At 43.3% G+C, this 27,276-nt stretch overlaps 2 protein-coding genes across 2 annotated transcripts; one reads left to right on the forward strand and one right to left on the reverse strand.

Moving 5' to 3' along the window:
• The first annotated feature begins 1,075 nt into the window (after positions 1-1,075).
• MACROH2A2 (macroH2A.2 histone) lies at positions 1,076-19,475 on the forward strand. Its single transcript, XM_009960079.2, has 8 exons — positions 1,076-1,247; positions 9,323-9,429; positions 10,789-10,986; positions 12,614-12,724; positions 14,385-14,484; positions 15,411-15,500; positions 17,504-17,678; positions 18,814-19,475. Exons 1-8 carry the CDS (start codon positions 1,076-1,078, stop codon positions 18,977-18,979), a joined length of 1,119 nt encoding a protein of 372 aa, XP_009958381.2. The 3' UTR covers positions 18,980-19,475.
• Positions 19,476-20,158: 683 nt separating this feature from the next.
• On the reverse strand, positions 20,159-26,218 carry AIFM2 (AIF family member 2, ferroptosis suppressor). The gene is made up of 8 exons (XM_086467054.1): positions 26,044-26,218; positions 25,038-25,153; positions 23,442-23,561; positions 22,950-23,042; positions 22,540-22,648; positions 22,176-22,328; positions 21,217-21,417; positions 20,159-20,375 (listed from the first exon to the last, which is right to left on the reverse strand). Exons 1-8 carry the CDS (start codon positions 26,216-26,218, stop codon positions 20,221-20,223), a joined length of 1,122 nt encoding a protein of 373 aa, XP_086323180.1. The 3' UTR covers positions 20,159-20,220.
• Positions 26,219-27,276: the final 1,058 nt, after the last annotated feature.

A 27,276-nucleotide genomic window follows, 5' to 3' on the forward strand; every position in this document is an offset into this window, starting at 1 on the left:
ATTTTTAAAAAGAGTTAAAACTTCCCCATTATTTGACTGAGAGTGAGAACTAGGGTTGTAACTACGACCATGTGCACGCTTTGAAGTGGAGTGGCTCACACCAGGGTTGGTCGTCCATTTACCTGCAATCTCAGCGTTGCCAGAAAAACAAGGAGAAAATGAGATTTGTTTTCTTTGTTCCTATGTATAGACTAGATTGGCTCTTAATGCAGGGAAAAAACACATCGTCAGGGAGCTTGATGGACAGAAAAACCTGGTAGCCAGTCCTTTTAAGATCAGAGATTAAAGACCGCCCCTGAGCTCTGTGGAGGAAGGCTTCTGGGGCTCCAAGAGGCTGCTGTGAAGGTGATCTGGGAAGAATCATGAAAGCGGTGAAGCCCTGTGAGCTGGGCCCCGGGGGCTCAGTTCCTGAGGCCCGAGCAGCGCAGAGGGAGGTGCTTGAAGCATAGCTGCTTGCCTGCTTCTCCTTTTCAGCCATGCACATGACATTCCCCATATAAAAGACCTGTGAAGAAGCAGTGGGTTTGTAGGTAGGTTTATCTTCTCCTGTGTGACCAGTATGGCTTCCTCTACTTATAGGTAGCACCAATATCTGCTTTTCAGCTTGTTTAATGCTGTCCATTATGCCAGTGCTTCTCAGATGTTTATAACGTGCTAAACTTAACAATCAGCAGGGAAACCTTCTGTGCTGTGGATGTCTGCCTTGGTGTGATTTGTTTTGGCTTTTTTGTTTGGGGTTTTTTTAGGTTCATTTAATATGCATGGGATTTCTTAGTATTTTTTTTAATTTTATGTTCTCCAAACCACTTTTTCTGTGATATTGCTGCACTGACAGTACAGTAGTTAAAAGAAAAGTTGTAGAAATGTTTCAGTTACCCAACTTTTAATGAATAATGCCTCAGCTTTAACAGGTACAGAGGATGGGTTTGGATTTTTTCTTCTGGAAGAACAAGTTTAATGTATAAGGATGTTTCTCACATGCTGAACGCCAGTCATGTTTCTTTTCTCTTGCAGCTTTTGGATTGGAGCAAGGGGTTAAGAATCACCAGCAAATTGAAAAGCACAAAGCTACAAGATGTCAGGCCGAAGCGGGAAGAAGAAAATGTCCAAACTCTCACGCTCAAGCAGGGCAGGCGTTATTTTCCCTGTGGGGAGAATGATGCGCTACTTAAAGAAAGGAACATACAAGTACCGTATAGGTGTTGGAGCACCAGTTTACATGGCAGCGGTCATAGAGTACCTAGCAGGTAAACTAAGAAGTGCTCCTGGAAGTGCTGCTTACACAAAGAAGCCAGGGATGTCGATGGGATGGGATACGAACATGTTCAGCGCTTCTGAAAATCAGGTTCTACAAGTGCAGGATTTGTTGAAATGTGTTTAAAACTCTATAGAGATTGTTTCTTGAAGAGGCTGAGGATGGAAATTTTCTCCTTTAGAGGCACCATGCTTGGTCACTAGCTGGAAGGATTATTTTTTATTGCTTTGCAGAATGAGGAGTCACATGCAGGTAGTTTCTGTCCAAGAGAAAACTGATATGAATTAGGTTTTTGATACACCTGGATGTGAATGTCAGGAAAAAAAAAAGCAACCCCACCTTTTACATCTATTGTGCTTTTTAACTGATCAAACTGTTTCACTGGCTGCATTTCTCCTTGCAGAACAGTGTCAAAATGTTATGAAATATGGAGCTGGTTCATTTGTATTTTTAAAATCCTTTTGGCTTGTCTAAGTGTATAAAGAAACTTTCAGGGTTTAAATCTTCCCGCATACCTTGAGTTTTCTTTTCCCTTCTGTTCTGAAATCGACCTCAGAGGAAGAGGCAGGTGTCACATTGTGATACGATACACTGTGATGTGTTGTAATAGTTCAGATTGTTCTGTGGTCATAGCTGCTCAGAAAATAGCACCTTAGCAAATGATTACAATGCCCGGTGCAGAGAGGATTCTGGTTCAGGTTACTTGGGTGTTACAGATCAAGACTGAGGTGCATTAGAGAATCTGTGAGGAGTCAGAAGCCCGGATGGAATTAGTTGAGTGGGTTGTATTTCAGGAGCATAGTTTATTGCCAAAGTGGCATGGAAGAAACTTGCGTAGAGCCTGGTTGCCCATGCAACAGCATGCCAGTCTTTACATAATCATTGCTGTCTTTTTTTTTTTTTTTTTAAACACATGAAAGCCTGTTCTTGCTACCAGACAATAAAAGCACTATTTTCTTTAAAAGATGTGGAGAAAATCTGAAAAAGTTATAATTTCACTATTAAAATTACATTTCTGATGATGACTGACAGCATGTTACAGAAACTTCCATGTTGCAAGGTGAGAACAGTTTTTCTTTTTTTCTGAGGCTACTTCTGGAGTTGGAGTGGAAAAAGTATTGCTTATGCGGAAGAAATGTAAACAAAATGTTTAAGCTTGCATTTATGTTCACACCAGCTCCTTCAAGGAATGAGCCCAGAAAAGGAGCTGGGTTTAAAATAAAGCAAAACACTACTGAAAAGCAGAATCAGAATCCAAGATGGTGAGTGTCTCTCCCACTTGTTTAATTTAATTTTTTTTTTTTTTACTGTGTAAGAGCACGTTTATATTAAGGTCAATTAATCATAGAGAAAGATCAGTTCTCTAAGTGATTTTGGAGATCTTTCGCTTCATTAAGAACATATGTATACTCGTACGTTAAAAGTGAAGTCTTGTAAATGCAGAAATCTCTCTCACAGTGGAGGTGGTGCAGTTGTGCTGTACCAGGGAAGTCCGTGACTTGCAGAGCTTGGTTAGCTGTCTGCAACATGGAGTGCTACTCAGCAGGGATGCTTCAGAGGCTGCAGGGAGTTAGGGGGAAAGGGAGAGACCGGATGCATAGTCTCATAGCTCCCCTGCTCTACCACAGTGCTTTTCAACCTTGTTTTTGTTGTTAGGCTCCTGCATGTTTTCTAGTGGAGGTTCAGGCCTCTTCAGGAATGTCATAAATACAGTTTTCTCTACAGCAAGGTGTGTTTGCTTTATCATCAATTGTGAATCAATTAGAAGTCACCTACAGACTTCTGGATGTCTGGGTGTTGCAAGACGAAAACCATATTACATGGGTTTTGGAAATTGCACTCGCTTTTATAACTGAATCACAATCTGCATAGTGACTCTGCTGACCTTCAGTCTGGGGAGGAAAGCTTTTTTCTTTTCCCACTCCACAGGGATCCATAGCATTCAAAGAAGTTTCTAGGATAAACATTTGGAGATGCTTGTTCCGAGTTGTGGTAGTTATTACAAGGTGTAGTAATAGATTGTCAGCAGCACATCTGGTATATGCAGCACTTCGGTACTGCAGACTGAGTTATGGTCATCTTTTTATAACATACAGCGCAGCACTGTTTACCTATTATCTGAACCAGAACAGTGTGTATCTTGGCTCTGCTTCTGGCTAGTGAGTGCAATTTAATTCAAATAATTAATATGGTAAGGGCAGATTAGGTTGTTTTTAGAAAAAAAAAAAAAAGAATGTGTAGTCAACTGGGCAAGAAAATAGCTAGATGTGTAGGCTGGGGGCCCACACAAATTGTAAGGGAATGCTATTTTAAGCTGCTTGGTTCAGCAGAGAGAACACTCCATCTTGCCCCAATCCTGTATATATTATAATAGAATGGAGTACTGTTTCTGAGCAAACATCTATTGCTTGTGGATAGTGGTCTTTCCAAAAGACAGTTTGTGTGCTCTAACCAGAGTTTTGTTTGAAAAGATTACAAAGGTGCATAATTCAATTAAAGAAGTGTTGCAACAACTGCTGATCTAGTTAATCCTAATATGTACATGTGAATATAGCCTTTGGTTTTGAGAAGCCTTTAGAAACAAAATGTATTTTTCTAAAGCTGTTGTCAAAGTGGGTGTTATATGTCAAACTGGTAATATTTCTTAATGTTATCTGATACTTCCTATTACAAATTCGAGTTTTCTAGCATGGACTTCCAACTATGAAATGGTGGCTACTCAGGCTGAAAACCTGCGTAGGGGAACTGCTTCAGGCTACATCTGGGAGGGTGGGAGTAAGGGAGTCTGATTCTTTAACTGTTTCATAGAAGCAGGTTGAACCATGTTTTTTGTTATGTTAAAACATCCATGAGAACTCCTCTAAATGCCTGGGTGCTTCTCTGCATTTTAGCAGAGACTCGATACTTTATGAAAGGGGAAGGGTCGTCTCTGCCATCTCAGAGAAATCTGCTCTCTTTTGCCAAGCTGTAACTTTGAAAAACACGGGTTGCTCATGCTCAGGAGAGACTTATTTGATCTTAACAGCTAAAATCTGTGAAGACTTGGTCTTTACTGAGCATGCTCTAGCCTCTGTCAGCTCCAGTGCTGACCAGACTGCCTACGCATCCCCCAAGAGAGACGGAGCATGCCTCAAACCTCTCAGCTCCATGTGACAGGACTGTGCATGGGCCACTCCACACAGTGGCTGAGCGTGCTTCAGCTCATGGCTACAGGTGCTCACTCAGAAGGAGTTTTCCTCTCACTGCTGTCCCTATCTGCTCCTGGTCATGGCACTGAGAGCAAGGAGTGGGCTTCCTGTGGTCTCAGTGGTACCAGGCAGCACAGGGGAAGAAGCCCTGAGATGTGAAGGCAAAAGCCACGCAGAGGCAGGTGGCAAGAGGTCTGTGACTGAAGGCACAGAATACATGAATAGGAGTTGAAGGAGAGACTAATCCTGTTTATTGTCCATGAGGTGGGAAAGGCAGGATGGAATTAACTGGATAAGCAGACTGGGAGACTGGGAACCAGAGGTTCCACACTGGTCTGAGGAGACTGGGAACAGATCATAATATTTTGGGGAGACAGTGGTTATGGGAGAATATTGATGTTAGAGACAGAGCTGGGAATGGATGTGGCTAGTGGGGAGGGCTCAACTGATGACCAATGGGCAAAGAAATGGCAAGGCGTGTCCAAAAACCCTGCGAGGAAGCTGGAAAGTAAATTGGAAAAATAGGACATAGGCCAAGGATTGGATGAAGGGGGTGCTGAAAATTAAGAACCTAGAAAGGAAGATTAAGCCTACTACAACTGAGAAGAGTAGGCAGGAGAAACGGAGACTGTCCAGGAAAGGGAACGAAGACAAGTCTCAGGTGTGGATCGCCAAGGAAAGGAGAATGGGTTGTGGGGCTGGGAAAGCAAGTCATGGCTGGGACAGGGGCAAGGTGGATGAGGCTGGAAGGGTCGAACAGGACCAGGGCTGTCTGATTGCGTTCATCTGGGGCCTAGCATGGATGGGCAGTTCTCCTGTGAGCAATCAGCCATGTACGTAGTCTGTTGGTGGCCTATACTTGTATTGCCCTGAAGCACTAAACCCCTTGACTGGCATCATCTGGATGGTGCATATACATGTTGAGCATCCTTATTCCCAGTTCAGACTGCCTTTTGGCTTTGATAGGTGTTCTGTGTCGTGAGCTACTAGATCCCCATTTTTTCCCTTTGTATGCAGGATTGATTGCAGCTGCACCCCGTAGCCATTATCAATGCCAAGTCTGTGCTTTGGCTTATCAACCCCATTGTTAAAATGCCATCAATCACCGCAGCGTATCTCAGGAAGAAGTCCTTTTACCTCGACTGATTAGCTAATGTGAAGATCTCGTCAGTGTTCTAAGGCTTTTTTTTATAATCTCTCTATGCTGTTTTATATCTTAGGCTTGAAAATCATGTTGCAAAACTGCAGCTTAATTCCTATCCAGAAGGTTTTGTTTACTGGAACAGTGTTGGGCTCCACTGGCTTCAGAGTTAGAACTCCATGAAAAATTGGCCTCGATTCCGTTGGATTTATGGACACATGCCAGACTATGCTCTGAGTGTGCACAGGGCTGACTACAGTCATCACCATCTAAATCAAACATCAACTGCATGTGTCTCATAAGGCACCTTCCCAAAGTGTAGGCAAAGAATACAGATGCCTCTTGATAGGAAGCAGAAGACCTGTGAATGGTGTGTGCTGGTCAGAGGAACTCATGGAAGATGTCAATGGAAAGCCATCTTCTCTAAATTAGGGCAGAACACAACACCAGCAAATACTTCCTCCTTCAAAGGACATCAACTGGCATACTCTTCTGTCTGTTGTACTCATCTGCCGTCAAGAGACAAATCGAGCAGATAATTTTCCACTTGCAAATGGAGGACCAAGGACTCCATCATCTGATACATCTTTTCAGAGCAAAGGTATTATTGGTAGACTTGTACATGGTAGCGTAACAGGAACTGTCACAACTTATCCTAAAGGGGAAGTGGAAAACAAGGTAACCTGTCTGACATCTTTCCAGTTCTGCTATCAGTAGTTCCCACGTACCTTTCTTATCAGTCCAGCTGAGCACTTCACAAAAGCAGGCTGAGCTCAGCTGAACAAATAGCTTTGGCCTGGCTAGGATGCTTTTAGTTCCCAGACACTCCCAATCTGTGATCCGTCAGCTGAAGGAACCTCTCTTTCCTGTATGTCACAGGATGAGAAGATGTAATCCCATTTGGGTCATAGCTTGGCTGCTGCTTGTGTCAGTTGGAAGGCAGTTATGTTCTTCCCTGGTCCTGAGTGCTTATCACACAGGAGAAAAGGCTCCTTGAAAAGTACTAGGTGTTGTGTAGAGTAAGTGGACAGTTCTGGGCATTACTCTGTTGACCAGTATTTGATGTCTGTCTGAGGCCAGCGTAAGCTGTGGAGTGCACAAATGAGCTAGTTTGCTTGTAGCCATCTGCACTGAAGATGTCTGAATTTGAACTTATGCTTCCAGTGTGGAGGCATCTTTGTGGATTTTGAATCTTGAGGGAAGCAAGATTATTTCAGATTTCACTTTAGTTCTTAATGCCTGCTGCTGGAAGCACATAAAGTAAAGCCACCTTATCTGAGAATATCAAGATGCCAAATTTCAAGGGAGCTTGTTACAGTATAGGACTTTTATTAAAGGACCTATATTCTCAGACTAGTCTCCTTAGAGTTCAGGTAACATCAACTGTCAAGATGTTTCTACTTGAAACGTAAAGCAGTTTCTTTAGGGATCTGTTAATATCAGCAGAGGATGTGACAACTGAAGTCTCCACATTTGATGTTGCATTTTGCAAGTGCCATTTTATTTTCTTAAGACCTATTAGTCCCTACGAGCCTCCAGCATTAGAAAAACAGGCATATAGACAATAACTAGCAGGAGGTAAGGCAATTATTTACCTATGCAAATAATTGGCATCCTTTGATAAGTTATATGCATATTCCATAGCCTGCCATACATCATCTCTGCCTTGGATTCCCTTCTTCCTGGTGTCCTATGGTAGATGGCTGGCATTTGAGCGTTCTGCATTTTTTGCTCTTAACATTAGGCAGAGGACATTTGAGTGCACCATCAGGATGCTGCTGGCCAAAGGACCCAGAACCTGGGGGAGTGGGGTGAGCACACAGGTAGCAGGATGTGCTTGTTGTTGGCACATCTGAAAGAACTTCAGTTACCGCGCAGGTAAGTATGTGTTGCTTTGTTGTTTTTCTCTGATGCAATTTTCCTCTGCTATCAGCACACATCTGCAAAACCCACTGGAGAAATCTGGGTCTCTTTTCTTGCTTTATGCTGGTCTGCACAATGGATGGCAATCTGTTCCTGCTGTCTGCTGCTGCGTTAGCTCCACTGGCAGAGGTCTGGGAGCTGGGTCTGAAACTTCGGGCTGTGCAGCCCCCATAGAAGTGAATATAGCCGGATTATGTAGGATCTCTTTTCCATCTCCTCCTTTAAAGTCCAGGTCACATGCTCTAAAGTTAGGAAATGCCAGAGCCAAGGTTGCTGGCCTAACTTTTACTGTAGTCCCGGTGTGCGTTTGTGGTGTGATATTATTTCTGATTGTTCGATCACATACTTTTTCCTCGTAACAGGGGCCTAGCTATGGCAACCACAGCTCTAATATTCCCCAAAATTTAAGGGCTTGTCTTTGCAACTTTGATAACGTTTCTTGAAAGTGGTGTGTGAATAGTTGTGAACATTTTCAACAGACACTTGCTGTTTCTTAAACAATTCAATGTGAAAATGCACATGATTCTAAACAGTGGCTTTTACATCTCCAACACTCAGTTAAGTATGTATGCTGTATAGTAGTGAAAACTGGATGACAAGTTTGCACTTTGTTATTCTGAGTAAAATTGAAAGCTTGTGTTTTTCCCATGAACTAAACTTCTTCTTGAAATCCTTTGGATTTTAGCCAGGCAGCATTACGTAGATTTCCACTAGATTTTTCATGAAAGTTCTTTTTATAATAGTTACAGTTCTTTATTTAGTTGATAAAAAGGAGTTAGATATGATTAATAGGACACTGATGGGCTGTAGCTTTCTTACCACTGTTACTGACAGATGTAAATATGAAAAAAAAAAACCAGAAAGCCGGGACACTGGGTATTTTTTAAATGAAACAAGGTGTGAATATGTTTTTTATGATTATTTGGAGCGAAACATTCTCTTCTTCCTTCTCAGTGTTTCAGTAGAGTTCTTATGTGAGAAATATCTTCTGAGTAGGGGCCAACCTGTGTAAGTTAATGAATTATACTGATTGCTACAGTTCAGATAAACTCAGAAAGACATGTCTGTGTTTCCTCTATAACATTTAGAAAAAGCTCAGTGACTTTAGTCGCAGTATAAATGCTATTGCAAATTTAGAGAAACTACTTTCGAAGTGACCTCTTGTTCCCGGAGATGTAAAGAAACTGTCTACCGATAGTCAATGCATTGAAGCTCTTATGTTGTCTCTGCTTGCCTCTAAGTCAAACCTTTCATATCTTGTTCTGAAAGTAAGCTTCTCACAGATTTTCAATGCCCTTTAATGCAGAATTGCAGCATCGCCTGGCTAGTTTGTTTGGCTTTCAAAGTATTTCTTTAAATGCACCTCAGTCTTTGTCTTACCTGGTCCTGAGAACCCCTTACTGTTTTGTCAGAACTGTCTGTACTAGGTTTCGGGCTTTGTTGCATGCTTTACTGTTTTATTGTTACAGAGTTACTGCTGAATTTTGGACTGCTGATGTACATTTTTATAGGGTGTTTCTTGTGTTTTTGAAAGTGAATTCTGACTTGGGACTCGTGAAAGAAGCTATGTGAACCAAGTGTAGCATATTTTCTGCTAGCTAACCTTCAGAGAATTAGGAAGGACAAATTATTTTACGTAAATTTACAAATACATTGAGTGTAGTTTGGTTTCTGCTTTTCTGTAGCAGAGACCATTTAAATTGGGAAATCCTCCTAAAAAGCTAAATGGATATTAAGAAGGAATGTAGAAATGTGTATATAAGGTGTGTGTAAGCTGCATTTTTGTTACTCAATTTTATCTCATTGTGTTTACAGCTGAAATTCTAGAATTAGCAGGAAACGCAGCACGAGACAACAAGAAAGGAAGAATTGCCCCCAGACACATCCTGCTGGCTGTTGCAAATGATGAGGAACTGAATCAGGTACCCATTCACATTTCAGTGCAAGAGTTATGTGCTGTGGCATGAATGAAGCTGCTACCACGAAAGGTCAGAAACAGTGTCGTCTGACACGTGAATGAGAAGACAAGATGGTGCTCACTCAAATAAAAGCAAACAAAGAAGGTTCTGAGATATCTCATCTTAAATCCTCTGGATATAAATTTTGCTTCTTTTGTAGCCTGTGAGTTCTATTGAAGTGGATAAGCTCGATGCTTAATTTTTTCCTCAGGGACATTCAGTACTTAAAGAAAATGTGCCATATGGAAGACCTTTTTCCAAAAGCTGTAGAAATGTGTGTTTTCTATTATACTGGCTGTGAGGCCCATCTTGGGTAGGGATCTGGCTCACTCTGCTCTTGCTGCCTCCAGAGCTGCCTCCCTGCCTGTATGCCCAAGTCCCCTTCACACCCAGACTGTGCTTTGCAGTGCTCTGACTCTGAGGATCACTTGTGGGATCACTTCTGCTAAACTTGTTGAGTGAGAAGAGAGATCACGGCATGGGCTGTGAATTGCAGTATTCAGGGGGGCCAGAAGATTCAGTCATCATCAGAGGATCTCTTCTTGGTTGGCCCCATGTGAAGATGTATGACATCATTCACACTTCGAAAGATTCCTGCATTTAATTTGACTGCTTTAAATAATGAGAGAATGTGGTGCCCATAAAGTCGTCTAGCTCTGTTTCCAGTCAAGATCTGAAAAGTCAAAACAGAGGCCAGGAGAGAGGGAAAAGCATGTTAACCCTACCAGCCCATTCCGTTCTCTGTGGTGCTGGTCACTGGCCTGTGAACTGGGGACTAGATATACTGTTGTCTGTTAGGAATTAGCCCGATTTTGTCCTCCTCATAATATCACAGCCCATTCCTGTTGTTGACCTCTTCAAAGCAGGTTATTTGGGCTCATACTTGCTTTCTGAACTGAATCTGTTTCCCTACGAAAGGGATCTGCAACCAGTCCTTCTTTGAGCAGGGCTGTGGTGCAATCTTTTTTTAAGCAGCCTGCAGGCACTTATCTTCTCTTACCCTCATTCACTGCTTGTGAGTTACCAAGGACAGGTATGCAGAAAGCCCAGCACTGGAAGAGAGAAGACTGATTCACCGGTACAGAGAGTTGTCTGGGATGTGCTGGCTGACCTCACCGTCACCTGCCAGGTTTCTTTTTGTTGTGGGTTTTCTCCCTAATAATTTTTTTGGGGTTTTTTTTGGTTTGGTTTTTTTTTCATGATAAAGGATCAAGGTGCAAAGCTTTAGAAAGTGTGGACTCTACTTCCTTATGTAGCAAAAATAGCTTGAGTGTAGACTAAGGGAATCTGTAATGTGCTCCTTTACACTGCTTCTCCTTGCAGTTGCTAAAAGGCGTGACTATTGCAAGTGGAGGTGTCCTGCCTAGAATTCAGCCAGAGCTTCTGGCCAAGAAACGGGGTGCCAAAGGCAAATCTGAGACCATCCTTTCCCCTACTCCTGAGAAGAAGGGAAGGAAATCCATGGTGAACAAAAAGAGTGGGAAGAAGGCAAAGTCCACCAAGGCCCGGACACCGAAAAAGGTAACCCTGGGGCAGATAAGGGATTCCAGAGGTGTGACAGAGGGAGTGGATCAAAACCAACTAAGATTATCAGGAGGAATAAATTAGCACTTCTGCATTATTTGTTTGTAATGACTGGAAATAGGAGATAGAGTTGATAACAGAAACACCAAGATTATTTTTTTCTCTACATTTTAGAAATAAAGGCAAAGACAGTACTTTTTAATGAATTTTCATAACAAAACCCTTTAAAGCATTGAAGGAAACTTTTCAGATTTCCATGTCACCCTTTGCAATGCTTGCTTGATATCTTTGAGAATCTCTTTATCTCTACACTCACAGTGTGGCAGTGAACTCTACCTTTTAAAATAAAGGAAGCTGTGTTTTAAAACATTTTCTACTTGAGAGATGTCACTCCTTCAGCTTTGTACTGTTACTGGATTGCTGTTAAAGATTTTTTCACTGTCCAGAGAACTTGTTTTAATATGGTACATAAATGTCATTTTGACAAGCTCTTTGTTTCGTGTGTTCTTAGGTGTGCTGTTGTTAATGGTTTTTAAGAGTTGCAAGAAGAATAGATGAATTGGAACTTGACCACTGCACCTTCCCTTATGGTTGTCCATCCTCTGTCACCATCCAAAATGGTTTAATTTGGTAAAGCAGTAACCCAGATCAGTGCTCTTGGTTTGTCGTTCCAGAGCACGCATCTTAAAACAGTGCTGAATTTTTAATTGCATAGGATTAAATGATACTAAGCTTTGATCTAAGCTTTTAAAACCTGTGTTAAGCACATTTTTCTGGAGGCCTCTAAGCTTTAATACATTACCATAGCTGAGAATATGCAGAAACAACTTTAAAAAGAAAACACGTAGCTTAATAGGATGCCTCTGTATATTGATCTCAGCCACCACCTTACTTTCAATTGTGCACATGCAGAGTTTGTGACTTGTTAGGAAGAGTTAGCTTTTTGACATACCTTAAATCAAATATTGAGAGATGTGAAGACATGCTCCTGCAGCCCAGGTAGGAACAGGTTTCCTGCTCCTGGAGCTAGGCTGCCTGAAGGAATGTGTCCCGCAAAGGAAATTTTGCATCCAAGCTTCAGCTATTAGTTCATTTTGTCATTCTGACTGCTTGTATGGAGGTATAAAGGCTCACTCCTGTCAATATGGATTCAGATGTATGATTTATTAGCTGAGACTTACAATTTTTTTCAGATTATAAAGATTTTTTTTTTCCCCTCAGATTGGAGCATTTGACTGGGTTACTAAGTTACTAAGTTTGATTTAGTATGAGCTCTGCTCTGTTAGTAATAAAAATAAACTAGCACACACGCCCACATAAATACAACCTTAATTGTTAGTAAAACTACAGATGGATGTGGGTGCCCTGACTCTTAATGTAATGTAGAGTAACGTATGTAATGCCTCAGATGAACCTCTGATGTTTTATCATTATATAAACAGTGAAGGCCTCTGTTGTTACATAATCTTTGGGGATTAAAAGGTTATGAGTATTATATTGATCTGAGAAGATGAGATCTGTAGTAACTGATTAAATTGATCCATTACTGAATAATGGTTGATTTTTTTGATTTTTTTTTTTTTTTCCCATTGAGAATTCTTCCCTTTTTTCTCCCCCCAAATAGAACAAACAAAAGGACAATGAAAAAGAAGGAGCTTCAAATTCAACATCTGAAGATGGACCTGGGGATGGTTTCACTATCTTGTCCTCAAAGAGCCTCGTGCCAGGACAAAAGGTAATACAAAACTATAACAGATTGGGATCACAGCAGTGCAGCCTAGCATAAATGGAAGGATGCTTTTGATGTAACACCAGCAGAAGATCTTCTCTACCTTCTCCCTTAGTGGTCCCAGATGTAAGGCCAAAACTCCCTCAAGTCATGGGCAGGGTAGAGGGTCTCAGCAAATATGTCTGCAGATAAAAGATTTCCAAGAATAATGCTGGTCAGCCTCTCTTCTCTAGAGTGCGCCATACTGATTCATTTCTTGGCTTAAACTGTATTAGTTTTGTTCAGTTTGGACTTGGCTGCGTTGTGCCTGGCATACTGCCAAACCAGGTTTAACCCTCTAGGTTATTTATTGTTTATAAAAGAGTATTTCTGGGCCAGGTCCCAGGATCACCCAGCAGCTTCCATATGTTGGTTTGTGCCAGAAGCCTGGGTGCTCCGTCTGAAAGTGGGCTGTGTGGCACTGCTGTCTCACTGTTCAAACTGGGGACCTCACCAGAGCTGCAGGGCATGCCTGCTTCTCCATCTTGGCCCAGACTGTGACACGTTTTTCCCCTGTACTCATGAAGAGGGACAGTTTTTTACCTGCCTTAATTTTTGACCCCTTTGAATCTGGAGTTTTTCTTACAGATTTAACTGTGGAGATATAGTCAAGATTTTTTTAATTATTATTATTTTTTCAGTTAGTAAGGTGGAAAAGGTGTTCTTCCAGAAATTGCTTCTGTAAGCCCCCCATACTGATGGTGTACCCTGTTGTATGAAGTAGTGCTTAAGAGTTCAGTTGTCTTATCCTATCTCTTGCTAAAGCAGTGATCTAGAATGTGCCAGACACATACTAGATCCAAAAGATTGCTAAAAGTTGTGATCTGTCTGGATAGATGAGACTTCAGTCTCCTTTGTTAGGGTTCAATCCTGTCCGAAATTCCTCCAGAATCTGTGCAGGTTCTCGCTTTCTTTTCTAAAATGGGCAGTGCTTATTGTTCTGGTTAGGACTTAAATACTACAGTGTATTTTGGAAGAATTGAGGCATGCCAAGCACATGTTCAGCCACTGTAAAGTCTTTTTAATGATTTTTAGGGTTTCTGTCCTCTGTTGTTGCTCAAAGTGATGAGGCTGTGGAACCTGGGGAGCAGCCTTTTTTGAGCACCTTAAGACATCAAGTTTTAGCCAGTTCCTATATCCAGATGCATGGGTGGATTCCTTATTTTATTTATGCCAGGAACTGAAAGGGTAATTAATTACTTGAGTGGTGAAGCCTTTATAGATCAGGATAGTGTTCAGCCCTTCTTCTCAGCCTCTACAGTAGATTACTGGATGCAAGTGTTTCTATAGGAGAAAAGCTTTTTAATTGTAGTGTTTTGCTCTTTAAACACAAGCATTTCCAAAGTCAGCCTTTTCTCTTCAAAGTGTGGTGCTAGAACATGAATTTTCTAGCAGTAACTTCCTCCGGAGCAAGCTCCCAAGCTGTGGGCATATCACAAAATTAATCTGAGTGGTGTACAAATTAATTAATTAAAGGCTAAAAGTCAAATATTGAACACAATAAAACTACTGATCTCTGAAAGACTGAATCCATCCTTCTTCCATTTCAGTTTTTTGGTACAAAAATTATTTCACACCCAGATTACTATTTTTACTTTTTGTCTACTCCCTCATTATTGTTTTACAGCTTTCTTTGACACAGAGTGACATCAGCCATATTGGCTCCATGAAAGTAGAAGGCATCGTTCACCCTACAACTGCTGAAATAGACCTCAAGGAGGAAATAGGTGAGGCTCTGCTACATGCAGAAAAAACAGATCTAGAGTTGGAACAGTAGCTGGTCTATTAGCTGCCTGCTGAGATCCCATTCTGTTTCATCTGAATCTTCCCTAGGCCATAAAATATCACTTACAACACTTCTGAAAATCAGGCAGGAACGGACTAGGTATAACAGGCTAATCACTAATTTATCTTGTTTTAATGATGTCTTACGACAGTCAAAACACAGAAAATTTGTTGAAGCACATAAGCAGCAAAGGTGTAAATGATTATTGCAGCCTTTATTGGATTACTTTTACATTTGCCTCTGAAAATTCAGTGATACAAATGACATTAATTACACTGCTAACTATGCATTTCACTGTAGGATTTTACATACTTTAGAAATGTACAAAGTCTTGTACTGCTTATGTGAAATAAGGAAATAGTATTACTGCTGGTGTGCAAATATGGAAATTGAAGCAGGAGGAAGTTAAAAAAAGATAGGCAGTCAGTCACACAGACGCACAGAATCTAGTAGCAGGCTTTTGGATCATTGTTTTATACAGGCAGTCATCAAGACCTTCACTGGCATTCCAGCTGTGTTTATTTTGGAAAGCAGTAGGGTTTGTATGTTGATTTGATTTTGGAGGCTGAAAAATAGGAGTCCTGAAAATTCCACTCTGCACTATTTCAGCCATAAGTCAGAGTAAGATAGCATTCTTACAGACGATTATATTAAAGTAATTTCCAGTAATACCATACAGGAGTTTTCAAAACCAATAAAAAGTAGACTTTATCTGTGGCTAGATAGAGTGGTAAACATAAACATCAGCTGCTGCTGATAGAGGGGAAGCAGGATAATATGTGTACAATGTTTTTCTTTAAAATAACATAGAATTGTTTTTTCACACTGATACTTTGAAGCCAAGGCTTTTGCTCTGTATCCTTGCAGGCAAGGCATTGGAAAAGGCTGGAGGGAAAGAGTTTTTAGAAACGGTGAAAGAGCTTCGCAAATCTCAAGGACCTTTGGAAGTTGCTGAAGGTAAAAAGGATACTACGCTCTGTTTTGGAAACAGCTCTTCGTATGTTCTTTTCTCTGGACATTCTGATCTGTTCTTGATTATATATGTGCCTTTGCTTATGTGATCTAAATGTCTCTGTTTCTTCTTTGAAGCTGTTGCTGATACGAACAGCCTGCTTATAGCAAAAAAAAAAAAAAAAAAAAGGAAGAGTAGGATACCTGTGTGCTGTGCGCATTCTATCTTTGGACTTGTATGTGCCACCATAAATTACAGCAGGCTGATTAATTTATTGTAGGCAATTTCTGTCTGTGGGAGTCCAAAAGTTAAGGAAAACTCGTGCTGTCACCTATGTGCTATCTTTCCTGTCCTGACTGTACAGTATTCCTTAGTGAGAATCAGAAACAGCTCTCAGTCTAACATATGAGGTATAAGAACAGTAACAGTTTAGAAACTGTTCTGCTTTATGCGTATTTGATGAACAGTATAATCCAAACAATTACCTTGCTTTGAATGTAAATAAAGATGTGATACAATCTTTAGAACTGGCCTGCTTTTTGGAAGAGCAATTGCTACTTTTCTTCCAGGCAGTACAGCTACATTATGAAAAAACAAATTACGGAAGAGCTCCTTTCAAATGTCTAACACATCTGTAGCAGTGAATAGTTTGGGACTTGAGATTGTGTCTTCCTTTGTCAACAGACTAAGCTGATTCATAGAGGTTGAAGGTGGCTGGAGGCCCATGGAGAGGAGTTACAATATATCTTCTAGTGCCTTATTTGGCTGAGTATCTCAATACTCAAGAAACTAAATAGTCTAGTTCTGGAAAATTCCTAGTTTTATAATCTCAAATGACAGGGAAATTTTTATACAAGATACTTTTCTTCACTTTTGCATTGAATCAAAAATATATGCCGTAACATCAAACTACTTTTCTTTGTCAACATCACTACCTAACTAGAAAATAGACTCCTTTTTTGTCATTAAGGCAGACCCAGGAAAGAAGGTAATCTTGGTTTAATTGATAGGAAAATGTATGCTCTCCAGCATTGTGTTGTCTTGCTTGTGTTTGAAATTGCCCCTTCTACTGTTTTTGAGGCAAGCAATAATAAATGGTTGTCTGGAGGTCTACTGCAAACACTTGAGCTCCAGCCTAATGGGCTTGAATTGAAGTGCTGCACACAGGACACCTGCGTTGTTTTCTGTCAATTTGCTCACTGTGGTTAAAGGCCTGACATTTCTCTTGTAGTTGAAACATTAGACAGAATTCCTCTGTGCCTGCAGCAGAATTTCTCTGTGATGGTGCACCAGTGTATCAATCCAAGTTTTTCATCCTTGGGCGTTAATTGCACAGCTAATTTCAGGGTGTTTAACCGGAGATTCCTAAGAAGCAGATTTCCAGAAGTGCTAATGGCCACAACTGCAACAAAAGGAAACTGATGCCATGCTGTGGACCCTGCAGGTCCTGGAGAAATGTTAGGCTTTCTGAAAAATTAACGTGAGATTCGTAGTTGGACATAACTGACGGAGACTTTCAACAAACATCTTTGATTTTCATGTCATTGCCTGAAATTACCCAGCTGTGAAGTAGGTCTAAATAATTCTCCCTAACGCTCTGGAGCTGTAATGATGATGCAGGATATTTGTGCAAAGCATTCAGATAAGGCTGTGACAGCACCACAGAAATGTCTGTTGGGGGATTAATGATACAGTGTTCAGTGCAAGGTTTTGATACTTTGCGTAAAACAAATCCAGAGGCTATGCTGAATGAGAAGGCTATAAAATATTTTTGCATAACTGTGTGTTAACCAAATGAGCCCCGGGTTCTTTGGTCTCCAAAGAAATAAAGATCACAAAAGTAATGATGAGACAGTCAGACTGTGATTGCAAGTGGGCCATTGTGGCATATTTTAATTACTAATGTATTTCTTTGGAGAGGTAATGTAATTAAGAACTTACTTTGCATTGAGAGGTCATTGCAGGTTGGTTTCTATTCAAAACTAAATGTTATATTTTCATTTGTTAGCTGCACTTACTCAGTCTAGCGGCCTAGCAGCAAAGTTTGTCATCCACTGTCACATCCCACAGTGGGGCTCAGACAAGTGTGAAGAGCAGCTTGAAGAGACCATAAAGAACTGCTTAACAGCGGCAGAAGACAAGAAGTTGAAGTCTGTGGCTTTCCCCCCGTTTCCCAGTGGCAGGTATGAGTCTTTCTGGATAGGAGGATTCTGTATAGGTAGCAAAGGTATAATTAGCTGTCAGAGAGCTGCTGCTGTGATCGAGAGGTACCCTGTGGTCTGTGGCACAAAAGGAGCTGGCCCTGCCTCCAGAGCGGGCTGTGGCAGGGCCATCTGACACGGCGCTTCTCCAGGTTGAAGGAGCTTGAAGTGTAGCATTTGCATGGAATGACCAGAAAGCCTTTGTACAGAGAAATTAGCTAACCCACAGGAGAGCTGAGTGGTCTTGCTGTGGTTTTTCTGTTGCTAGGCAGGAATTTTCATTCTTCTGCTATGGGCCTGCACCACCTCAGTTTTTATGTCCCTTCATTGTGCTATGGTGAATCTTATTAAAACTACATTCGTACTAATAGGATTATACCAGCATAATACTGAAGGCAAGTAACAGTGGCGCAGCCTGAGCTGGGTAAATGTGCGGTGTTCACTTATGTCATCCCGACAATGTATATTAGACAGGCTAGTCACACAAAATGTTTTCTTTCAGAAGATCATCAATGTTTCTCAAATATAGTTCTGCTTTAAAAAGGGAACTGTGAAACCAACTGTGAAACTACACATTTCTTTCTCAATAGCTAGGAAATAAAATACGCTGAGAAATATAGAGTATTTTATCTTTTTTCTTTTTAGAACCAACAGTTCATTAATCTTGCTTGGTCTCTGATCACAAGAAACATTACACAAGCCCTGCTAACTGCAGAAGTTGTTCTTTTGTGTTGGAGTTTGCATGCTTAATATTAATTATGTTTAATTTTAAATATAACTACTGATTTCGTTAGTAATGCCCAAAGAGTAGAGTACATGGTACAGCCCAGTTGTGTTGGCCCCATAGTGAATCTAAATGTGTGGTTATAAAAAATAGAAGCAAATGAAAACAGTAACTATGCCAACAAGGAAACTAATACAGCAGCAGATGAATATTGCTCTCAAAACCCTGTGGTTTGCTTCTGGGATTGACACATTGCAAAACTGCAGCTGGCACTATCTTAACAGCAGCCTGTAGTTGCTATAGGCATGGCCGTTCTTTTCAGCATCACATGTGCATAGTGCTCACACAGGTGACTGACACTCACTTGTTCTGTTTTCTTCCCTTACCACATAGAAACTGCTTCCCAAAACAGACAGCAGCCCAGGTGACTCTACGAGCTATTTCCACCCATTTTGACGGCACCAGCTCTTCCTCCTTGAAGAACATTTACTTTCTGCTCTTCGACAGTGAAAGTATTGGCATCTATGTGCAAGAAATGGCCAAGCTAGACACTAAGTAGCAATGGCAGCCAAATGAAACTTTATTTTTCAACAAACTTGAGTAGCATTAAAAGCATTAGAGGTGGGTTTTATTTTTTCAATGTGATGAGGAGGGGGAGTGGTAGTAGTGTGATGTGTTGTGTCTTGATGAAGAGCTGTGACTAGAGATGAAAGGGGTTTAGTCTGATTTCTTCATGCTATTGGCATCCTCTAGCCTTTTATATCACCTTACGCAATTGAGTTGCCGTCTCTTTTCAGGAGTTTGTTTAGTGTCCCTTGTTACTTTAGTTTAGAAGTTTTTAAAGAGTAACCTCATTTTAGATTTTGTAGTGATGGATTTTACACACACACACACACTTTAAAGAAAGCTCTTAAAAATGTTCTGCTGTCTTTACCATCTGCCCTCAAGGGAGGGGAAAACTTCTGCCTCCAGCCCACAGAGAGGGGAAAAGGGTTTTAGAAGTGATGCATGAGGAGCTTCTGTTTTGCTTTTAACTCACAACAATGTCTGTAATTACTGAGAATATTTCATGGTGATTTTGTTTGTTTTATAAGAAAAAAAGAAAAAGATGTGTCAAGTGTGGTTATTGTTATAAACCCTACTTTTGCCCTCGGAATTTCTCACCTTGAAAAAAAAAAGGCAGCAGCAACACCTGTAATCAAGTGCTTACTGTATCCCACAACTAACCAGTTCTTCTGGCTGAAGTATAGTGCTCTAAATGACATAATTAAAGCTGCTGTGGGGATGTTGACACAAAGCTGCATTATATTCTGTTGCGTTCCAGGATTAGCCTCTTCAAGGCTTTAGGCAGGCTTTCCCCAGGCAGTGCTGCGAGCCGTTCTTCCCGCATGCTGCAGAGCAGATTCCAGATCTGTAAGAGGTAGGTACTTTCTAGAAGAGCAAAAGTAGATAAAAGCCAGGGGAAAACAACATAACAAACAAACCACAGATATTTTGAAAACCACAGTGTTTATTGTTACAAATCAAGGTAAGCCAAGTTTCTTGCTCATAGCTATCTCAACAAGGAAGTAAAAGAAACATACATTCCCTGTTTTTTATCATCAGAACTTCTGTGCATTTAATTTGGAAAGTGACTCCTTCCCCTTCATAGCAAGGCAGGACACCCCTTTAACACAGCACACTGACAGGTGGCTTTAGGAGGTGCTGCAGGAGACACTGTCAGTCTGTCCAAGCAATAAAAGTGCACCCTCACCCTCTTTCAGTTCCTGTGTTCCTTACTGGTTTGTTACTGATCCCCTCTTAAGAGGGCATTGTCTGTCCCATCGTCTTCCAGGTCTTGGAGACAAACAGGTCCCGGCTCTTAGCAATGGTCACCAAGAGGCGTCCCACATAGTAACCGCTCACCTGGCCTACGCCATCATTCCGGCCCATTGAAAGCAGGAATGTTAGTGACCCTGGAAAGAAGACGCAGAGGTTTAAGTCAAGCGGTTTCAAAGCCTCAGTATCAGACCCTACTACATGTAGGTGTTGCACTTAGTCCAAACCCTCCCTTCCTACCTCCACCCCCCTTGTACCCACACATACTGCTAAGCAGAGGACCCATGTGCTACCTGACAAGGAAAGCAGCAGGCCCAAGGAGAACTACTCACAACTCTCTTCTTTCTACTATCTGCTCTACCTCTTTCAGTGATGGGATTGCTGAAGGATTGGGCTGTCTGCATGTGTGGTGTAGAATGATTCTCTCCTCCCAGGAGGAAGTCGAAGAGGTAGACAAAATTTAAGTAGAAAGAAATGTAAATAGACAAGGCAGCCTTTAAAAACCAAACTGCTGTCCAGATATCCTCCATCCACGTGGAACAGCTTTCAACATATTTATGGTAAATATTTACATCAGTTGCTTATTAATGTGACCTAGCTATTTTTTTGAGACTAGATTGTTCAGTTAGTTGTATAGTTTAAGGGGAGAAAGGCAAGCCATCTCCTTGTTCCTAGGATTCATTTGCACAGTAAGCAATTTAAAAAGGAAATGTTTGAGTAGCAGACACCCACCAGCAGATTTATCAGGAAGGCATTGGTGAGGAAAGGACACGTTGCATCCATAGACTAACACAAGTAATTAATATCTACAGTGTCTTTGGCAAGAACTAAGGCGAAGCCAGAGCTATAAGCTTAGTCAACCCCAACTGTGAGTTCCTTCACCTCTAATCAGTGTCCCATGCAAGATCTGATGTGTATGTGTTAAAACTGCAGAAAAGCAGCCCAACAGCTAAGGCCAGGTGCTAGACTACCTCTTACCTGGTTTGTAGGTTTTAAGAGGCTTGTGTGTCAGGCTGTTGATGATATTTGTCACCACGATGTTGGCATGGAGTCCAGCGTGGTAGGCCATCTTTGGCTCTTTCAGATCTGCACAGTCCCCAATGGCGTAGATGTTCTCATAGCCTTCCAGCTGGAGGTGCTTGTTAACTTTCAAAGCACTGTTACTTGCCATTTTGTCTCCTGTTTTCCAAACAGTAAGTTTTCAGAAGAAGCTTTGTGTTGCTTGTTGTGGCCCAAGACAGATGTTATCAAACATGTCATTGACACAAAGCGAGTTTGTTTTTCACCCTCTTTTCTACGTGTTAGGGAAGAGATGTTTCTTTTTGCCTTGCTGTGGTTAATTATTGCAGTCTCGTGCAATGAATAATCCTTTGAAATTTCAGTAGAAACATAAGAAACATTAAGAGCTAGTGTACAAAGCCTGAGAAGGAGGCTGTGTAGTGGTCATGTTGCTCCATGGTTGTAGTGCCATAACTGAAATTGAGCTGTAAGAGGACTTAGACTGAAGGAGTATCAATTACTGGTCGGCTGAATGGCCTGTGACATTGATAGTTCAGCAAGAAGGCTGAATGTGCTGAGCCTGCTTTTGCACAGAAATTGGCAAGCTTCTATCTAGGATGAACTCCTGGCCTTGACAACAGGAGTGACCATCAACTATGTGCCATTTGCCTCATGCCGAACTAGGACACTAAGGTTCCTTGGAGGTATTAGCAGAAGGAGCTGGAGAAGACTGTTGGCCACTTGATCTATGGTCTGTAGGTTTCAGAAGGTCACATTTCACAGTTAAGTGTTTAACATGTTGTTAGAGCATTTGCTGTATCATGGAATAACCACTGCAGGTTGTATAGGGTTGATTCCTAACCTCACAGTACTCAAGTACAAGACATTGAAGAACTATGGTTCTTTTCCCCACCCAGTGGTTTTTTTTTTTCACTTACCAAATGCAGCGGCATATGCTGAAGAGTTAATCTTTATCCCTGTGCACAGGATCACCATGTCAGCAACCACCTCGGTGCCCTTTTCTGTCCTTACTACCATGTCTTTCTGGAACCGGTTTGTTGTGAGGTTTTCCACATTGCTGACCCTTTCACCTGTTGTGACAGAGAGCCCTGGCTCACAAATCTTTATGAGGCTGCTGTTTCCAGCTAGCCCAGGTGTATCTAGAGAAACAGGAATTCAAGGGAGCCATGCTTAGTCAAAAAAGTCAGAAAGAGGATGACGGAAAGAGATGCTTCGGCTAAAGGAAGAACAGCGTATAAAGCTTCAGAGTCTAGATCTTCAGAGGCATCGTTAAGTACGTACTTAATAGAAGGTGCACTCCTTTTCTGAGGAGAATCTCTTTCACCTCCTGACGGACGCTATCTAGCAGCTCTGCATCAGCTAGCGCAATTTTTGAGTGAATGAGGGTGACCTGTTGGGGACAAAACAGTGAACAGGGGGACACAGCAAGGGGACAGGACTTGCCGTGTGCTGGGCAGGAGCAGCTATAGCTAGCTTTCTTCCACCCCGCTCAATGCCCGAGGAGAGTGAGCCAGTGAAAGGCACTTAGTGCCCATAATTGCTCGGAAGAGCACTCTCGGAAGGGGAGGCAGTGGGGACAAAGGCTGCCATTGCATGGCAACTCCTGATTTGCAGTGATCTGCAGCAGGACCATAACAGAAGAACAGTCTCAGAAACAAAGATGAAGTTAATTGTAACTAATATGCTGCTACCTCTTTGGCTGGGTACTCTGTTTTGATCTCTGCAGCCATCTCTACTCCAGCAGCACCGCCTCCCACTACCACGATGTGCTCAGATTTCTCAATCTTCAAGAAAAGAAGAAACTTGTGTTATAAGAGAACTGTTACATGCAGGAAGTCAGATACCTTCAGCCACTCCATGAACAGACTTTGCTGAGATACAGCACTGGCCCAACAGCAATACACCAGCTGCTTTGTTAAGAGGAAACAAAAAATGAGAACCCCAGGCACTCTTCCTGTGTACACTGTAACATTGTTGAGCGTTTCAGGTTTCCTTTTATGCAGACAGCCAGGGCACGCAGGACACTAGACAAGCTAGCCCATGCTCCTTGTCCTGGCCTGTCCCTGCAGGCATTATGTTCTCTTGTTAGACACAGATGGCTTCAGATAGCCATAGTGGTGTCTGGGACAGGGAATCTGAATAAAGGCAAGCAACACTTCCTAGGAAACAGGTTGATTCCTCACCTCCTTAACCATGTCTTCATAGGTCTGGATGGCGCTTTCCATGTTAATAACTTTGTTGAACTTCCCAGGGAATGGCCCATCACTGCCTGTTGCAAGAATGAGATGGGAGTAGTGAAGCTCCTGGGAGGACAGAAGGTGGAAGAGGATGTTAGACCTCTTAAAAACAGAGCTGAGAACACATTTGTTGCCTCCTAGGTACTATTCACTCATTCCATCTCCTCCAGCCCCCACTGATAACTAGGAAAGTACTTGCCACTGTCACAAAGTGACTTTAGGAAGAGACCTGGTCCGAGTGACACCAAGTAACTGCCTTCCTCAGGGTCTGAGAGAAGCACCATTCCTCAGATGAGATGACAGCTTTGAAAAAATTACCCTAAAATTACAGGAAATAACCTGATATTTATGCCAAACACTGAAGCTACCATCATAGCTGGCTCTCCTTCACCCTCTTCTGAACATAGATGCAGTATTGTGGCTGAAAAGAGTTATCAGAGCTGTTGTCCTTGTTTCTTTCCCCAGTTAGATAAGGGTTTGAGCTCCAGGGTTAATTGTTGAGCTCTAAATGCCCTTGTTTCTTCCTGCAGTTAGATAAGGATCTGAGCTCCAGGGTTAATTGTTGAGCTCTAAATCCAGCTCCAAGAATAAAAGCTCATCTGAGCACTAGATGGGGTGTGGTATTTACTGCACACCCACATCCCAACACAGCTTTAGGCCACTTAGCTTGGCTACAATGGATGGTGCCATTCAGTGTATGCGGGGAAAGATGGTCTCTGTTGTCAAGCTCTTCGAGATGATTTAATGCTAGTCTTTCCCTGTATTGCCTCTTGGTTTTAGAGGAGATAGCTGGGGGCCTGCTTTTCTCTGGGGCAGCCCTCTATAGAAGTAAGTCATTGGTTTCATTCCCCTCTACCTCCTAGTGTTACAGGGCCAGTATTAAGCGTAAGGGTTTGTGTATCTGCCCACAGGTGGCAGAAACCTAGAGGGAAGCAATCGGTGACTTCCCAGAGGGCTTGGATTGTGGCTTGTTTGGGGTCAGGCATTTCAGCCAAGTTGAGGGTTATATCAGAACAGGAACCCTGTTGTGCGTGTGAACTCGGAGCCCGGGGGTATTGGATAGGTCAGGGTTTGTGTGCTCAGCTGACCTGCACTGTAGGAGATAGGGGGGTGTTTGCCACAACTGAACAGCACTCCCAGCTCTTGTCCAACTTGAGGGCAAAGGTTCAGTTTGTTTTTCCCAGAGCATGATGCTGTCCTGCACATGCACAGATGAGAGTTGCACTCTTCTTCCTGCCCAGTGGCACACTTTCTGTGTGTGCTCTGTGGACAGTTCATCTTGCTCTTCCCCTGCCAGAGGACTCTGAGCATGTACAGCAGGCTGAAATCTAAATTCCAAGCCACTTCTCCAACCAGACATCACCAGTCAAAGCCAACGTAGCCTAGATTTGGAGAACTGCATTCTCACAGCCATGACACAGCTGAAAAAAAAACCCTAAGAAGGAGACTGACAGCACGCCCTGCTGCAGGCCAACTCTTCATGTTAGCATGTGATCCCATAAAGCAGCTGAGTTACTCATTGCACGTTATTGCATCACTCACCTCACCATCACTGAGCAGGACTTGTTGCCTCCCAGGGTCTATGCCAACAACCTTGCCTTGTCGGAAGCTGTCCCCAAAGGTGGCAGAGTAGGAGATGAAAGTCTTCTTGGCAAATCCTGTGGTAAAAGGAGACAACAGGGAAGAGATCTCCTTCTGGGGAGGCTAACAACCCCTTCTTTCCTTCCCTCATGCCACCCTTGCTCAGTTGTATGCACCTGGGACCACAGGCTGTGCCTCTGCTGGGCGTTATCTCTGCCCAGCACTTAGCTTCAGGACCTTTGCCTTGCCTTTGGTGACGAGATCAGCTCTATGGAAGCCAGGTGACACTCTCTGCTAGATTGCTTTGTCTTTGCTCCCCATACAGAATCTCCTGTACTGGTTTGCCAGCAAGTGCTCCACTGTGGTCCAGGGCATTTCAGGCAGGACATCAGAGGCTTTTTGTCATGTTACCTGCCTCTCAGACCAAGCTTTTGACATCCTTTTGATGCCTGTTCCCAGCCTTGAACATGAGATTTTACCCCTAAATCCCCAGTGATGGGAGTAATGGGGTTAGCCCAGTCTCCCAAGTGAGACAAGCCTGAGCAGCTGGCTGACAGAATTTTGTCATCCAGGGCCTCACTGCCTAGCTGCTTGACATTTTAAGTACCAGATACAGAAAGACATTCATTCACCCTTTCTGGCTGCTGCTGGTTTTAGCTTAGTCACCTTCTAAACTCTTGAAATAAAATTTAAAAAAAAAAAGACCATCCAAGTAGTTTTTGCTCAGTTTTCCCAGTGGACATACAACTAAGCTTAACGCAGCCAGTCTGTGGGTCATCCTAGAGCCAAGTATTTGTTTTCCACGCGTCTTCCACCATCACTGGGGCGGAAGAAGCACTCTCAGTACCCCTGCTCCTCGTTCGTCCCAGAGTACCTCTGAGCTGCTGCGGTCGCTGGCGGGGGTACGAGGGCTGACCCGCCGGGACCTACGCAGGGGGAAGGCCGTGGAAATCAGTTCAGCCCTTACCGCTCTCCACGGCGGCGCGGAGGGCAGCGACGTTGTGATGGAAAGCATCTCTCACGTCCACCAGCACGAAGGGGACGGCCCAGGACTTGAGGAGGCTGGCTGCCGCCGTGCCTCCGAAGCCGCCTCCGACCACCACCACCCGCACGGAGCCGTCCACGGACACCCGCGATCCCATCCTGAGGCGTTTCCCCGACCGCTCCGGCAGCGGCGCCAGCCCGACGCGGGGGGCCGGCCTTCCACCGGCCGCTCTCCGCCCCTGCCTGCGGCGGGTGGAGTCACGGAGGAGCTGCCGCGGCCGTAAAGCTGCCGGGAGGAGCTGGACTCTTGCGCGGCTGGGCCCAGCCCGCAGGCCTCGGCTCTCGCGGGCGGGGGGCAGCAGGGCAGCGCTTCCCGCCCAGGCGAGCATCAGAGCCCCCAGCACAGAATGTTTCTCCTTTCACCTTCCTTGTGTCGCCTCATAGACATATTCCACGCAAAAAGGGGACCGTAAGGATCTTAGGAACCGAGGGCTGTGTTTTAGGGGGCGGGTAGGCAAACACCCAGAGACCGGGGAAACCGCCCCGGCTGAGCCGGCCAGCTCGGCGGTGCAGCTGCAGCCTGGCAGCGGGTGAGGATGCTGTGCGAGGCGAGAGGCTCCGCTAGCGCTGGGGGTGTGCTGTCGGTCCTGCCAAACCCCAGCATTACAAAGTCGTGAGCTCATCTTTTTTTAGAAAAAAAAAAAAATAAAGGAGACGGTTTCGTTTTGTTTCGTTTTGGAAAGTTCACGAACATCGGGCTTTGCCTGTCCGCCTCAGCTTGTCCTTTGTCAGCTATGCGTACTGGTTAAATGCGTGTTCTTTCAATGCCCTCTTTCGGGGAGTATCCGGGGGCTGGCAGCAAAGGGCTGCCCTGCTCCTGCCCTTGCTGGAGGACTTCACGTTTTGCAGCCCTCCAGCGGCTGTGGCTTGGAGGGGCTTGTTGCGAAACCCACAAGCCGGCTGAGACTGAAGGCTGGGTGAATAACGCAGCCAGAGGACGGCCTGCTCCCTTCACCAAGAGAAATGGCTCCCTTGGAGAGAGAAATGAAGGGGTACCTGCTCCGTGTGGCAGCGGGAAAGGCTGCCCAGAGAAGGCTGTGCGAGGGGAGCGGTGGGAAGGTGAGTCCAGCATCGTGATGGTGGCATGTAAGGAGGAGCAGGAAAGGGCCGAGAGGGTGGCTAAGGCCCCTGGAGAAGGGGAGCACGGAGAGCAGAG

This window comes from Leptosomus discolor, chromosome 6 (genome assembly GCF_034619465.1).
Source record: "Leptosomus discolor isolate bLepDis1 chromosome 6, bLepDis1.hap2, whole genome shotgun sequence".
NCBI lineage: Eukaryota > Metazoa > Chordata > Aves > Leptosomiformes > Leptosomidae > Leptosomus > Leptosomus discolor.

Excerpts from the sequence above, each read along its gene's own strand:
- AIFM2 (XM_086467054.1), bottom strand. The coding sequence starts at position 26,218 with ATGGGATCGCGGGTGTCCGTGGACGGCTCCGTGCGGGTGGTGGTGGTC. Across the intron at positions 23,043-23,441 it reads ATGAAGACATGGTTAAGGAG|ATTGAGAAATCTGAGCACAT; the intron begins GTGAGGAATCAA and ends CTTTTCTTGAAG. Across the intron at positions 22,649-22,949 it reads CAGAGTACCCAGCCAAAGAG|GTCACCCTCATTCACTCAAA; the intron begins GTAGCAGCATAT and ends TGTCCCCAACAG.
- MACROH2A2 (XM_009960079.2), top strand. The coding sequence starts at position 1,076 with ATGTCAGGCCGAAGCGGGAAGAAGAAAATGTCCAAACTCTCACGCTCA. Across the intron at positions 10,987-12,613 it reads AGGCCCGGACACCGAAAAAG|AACAAACAAAAGGACAATGA; the intron begins GTAACCCTGGGG and ends CCCCCCAAATAG. Across the intron at positions 17,679-18,813 it reads CCCCCGTTTCCCAGTGGCAG|AAACTGCTTCCCAAAACAGA; the intron begins GTATGAGTCTTT and ends CTTACCACATAG.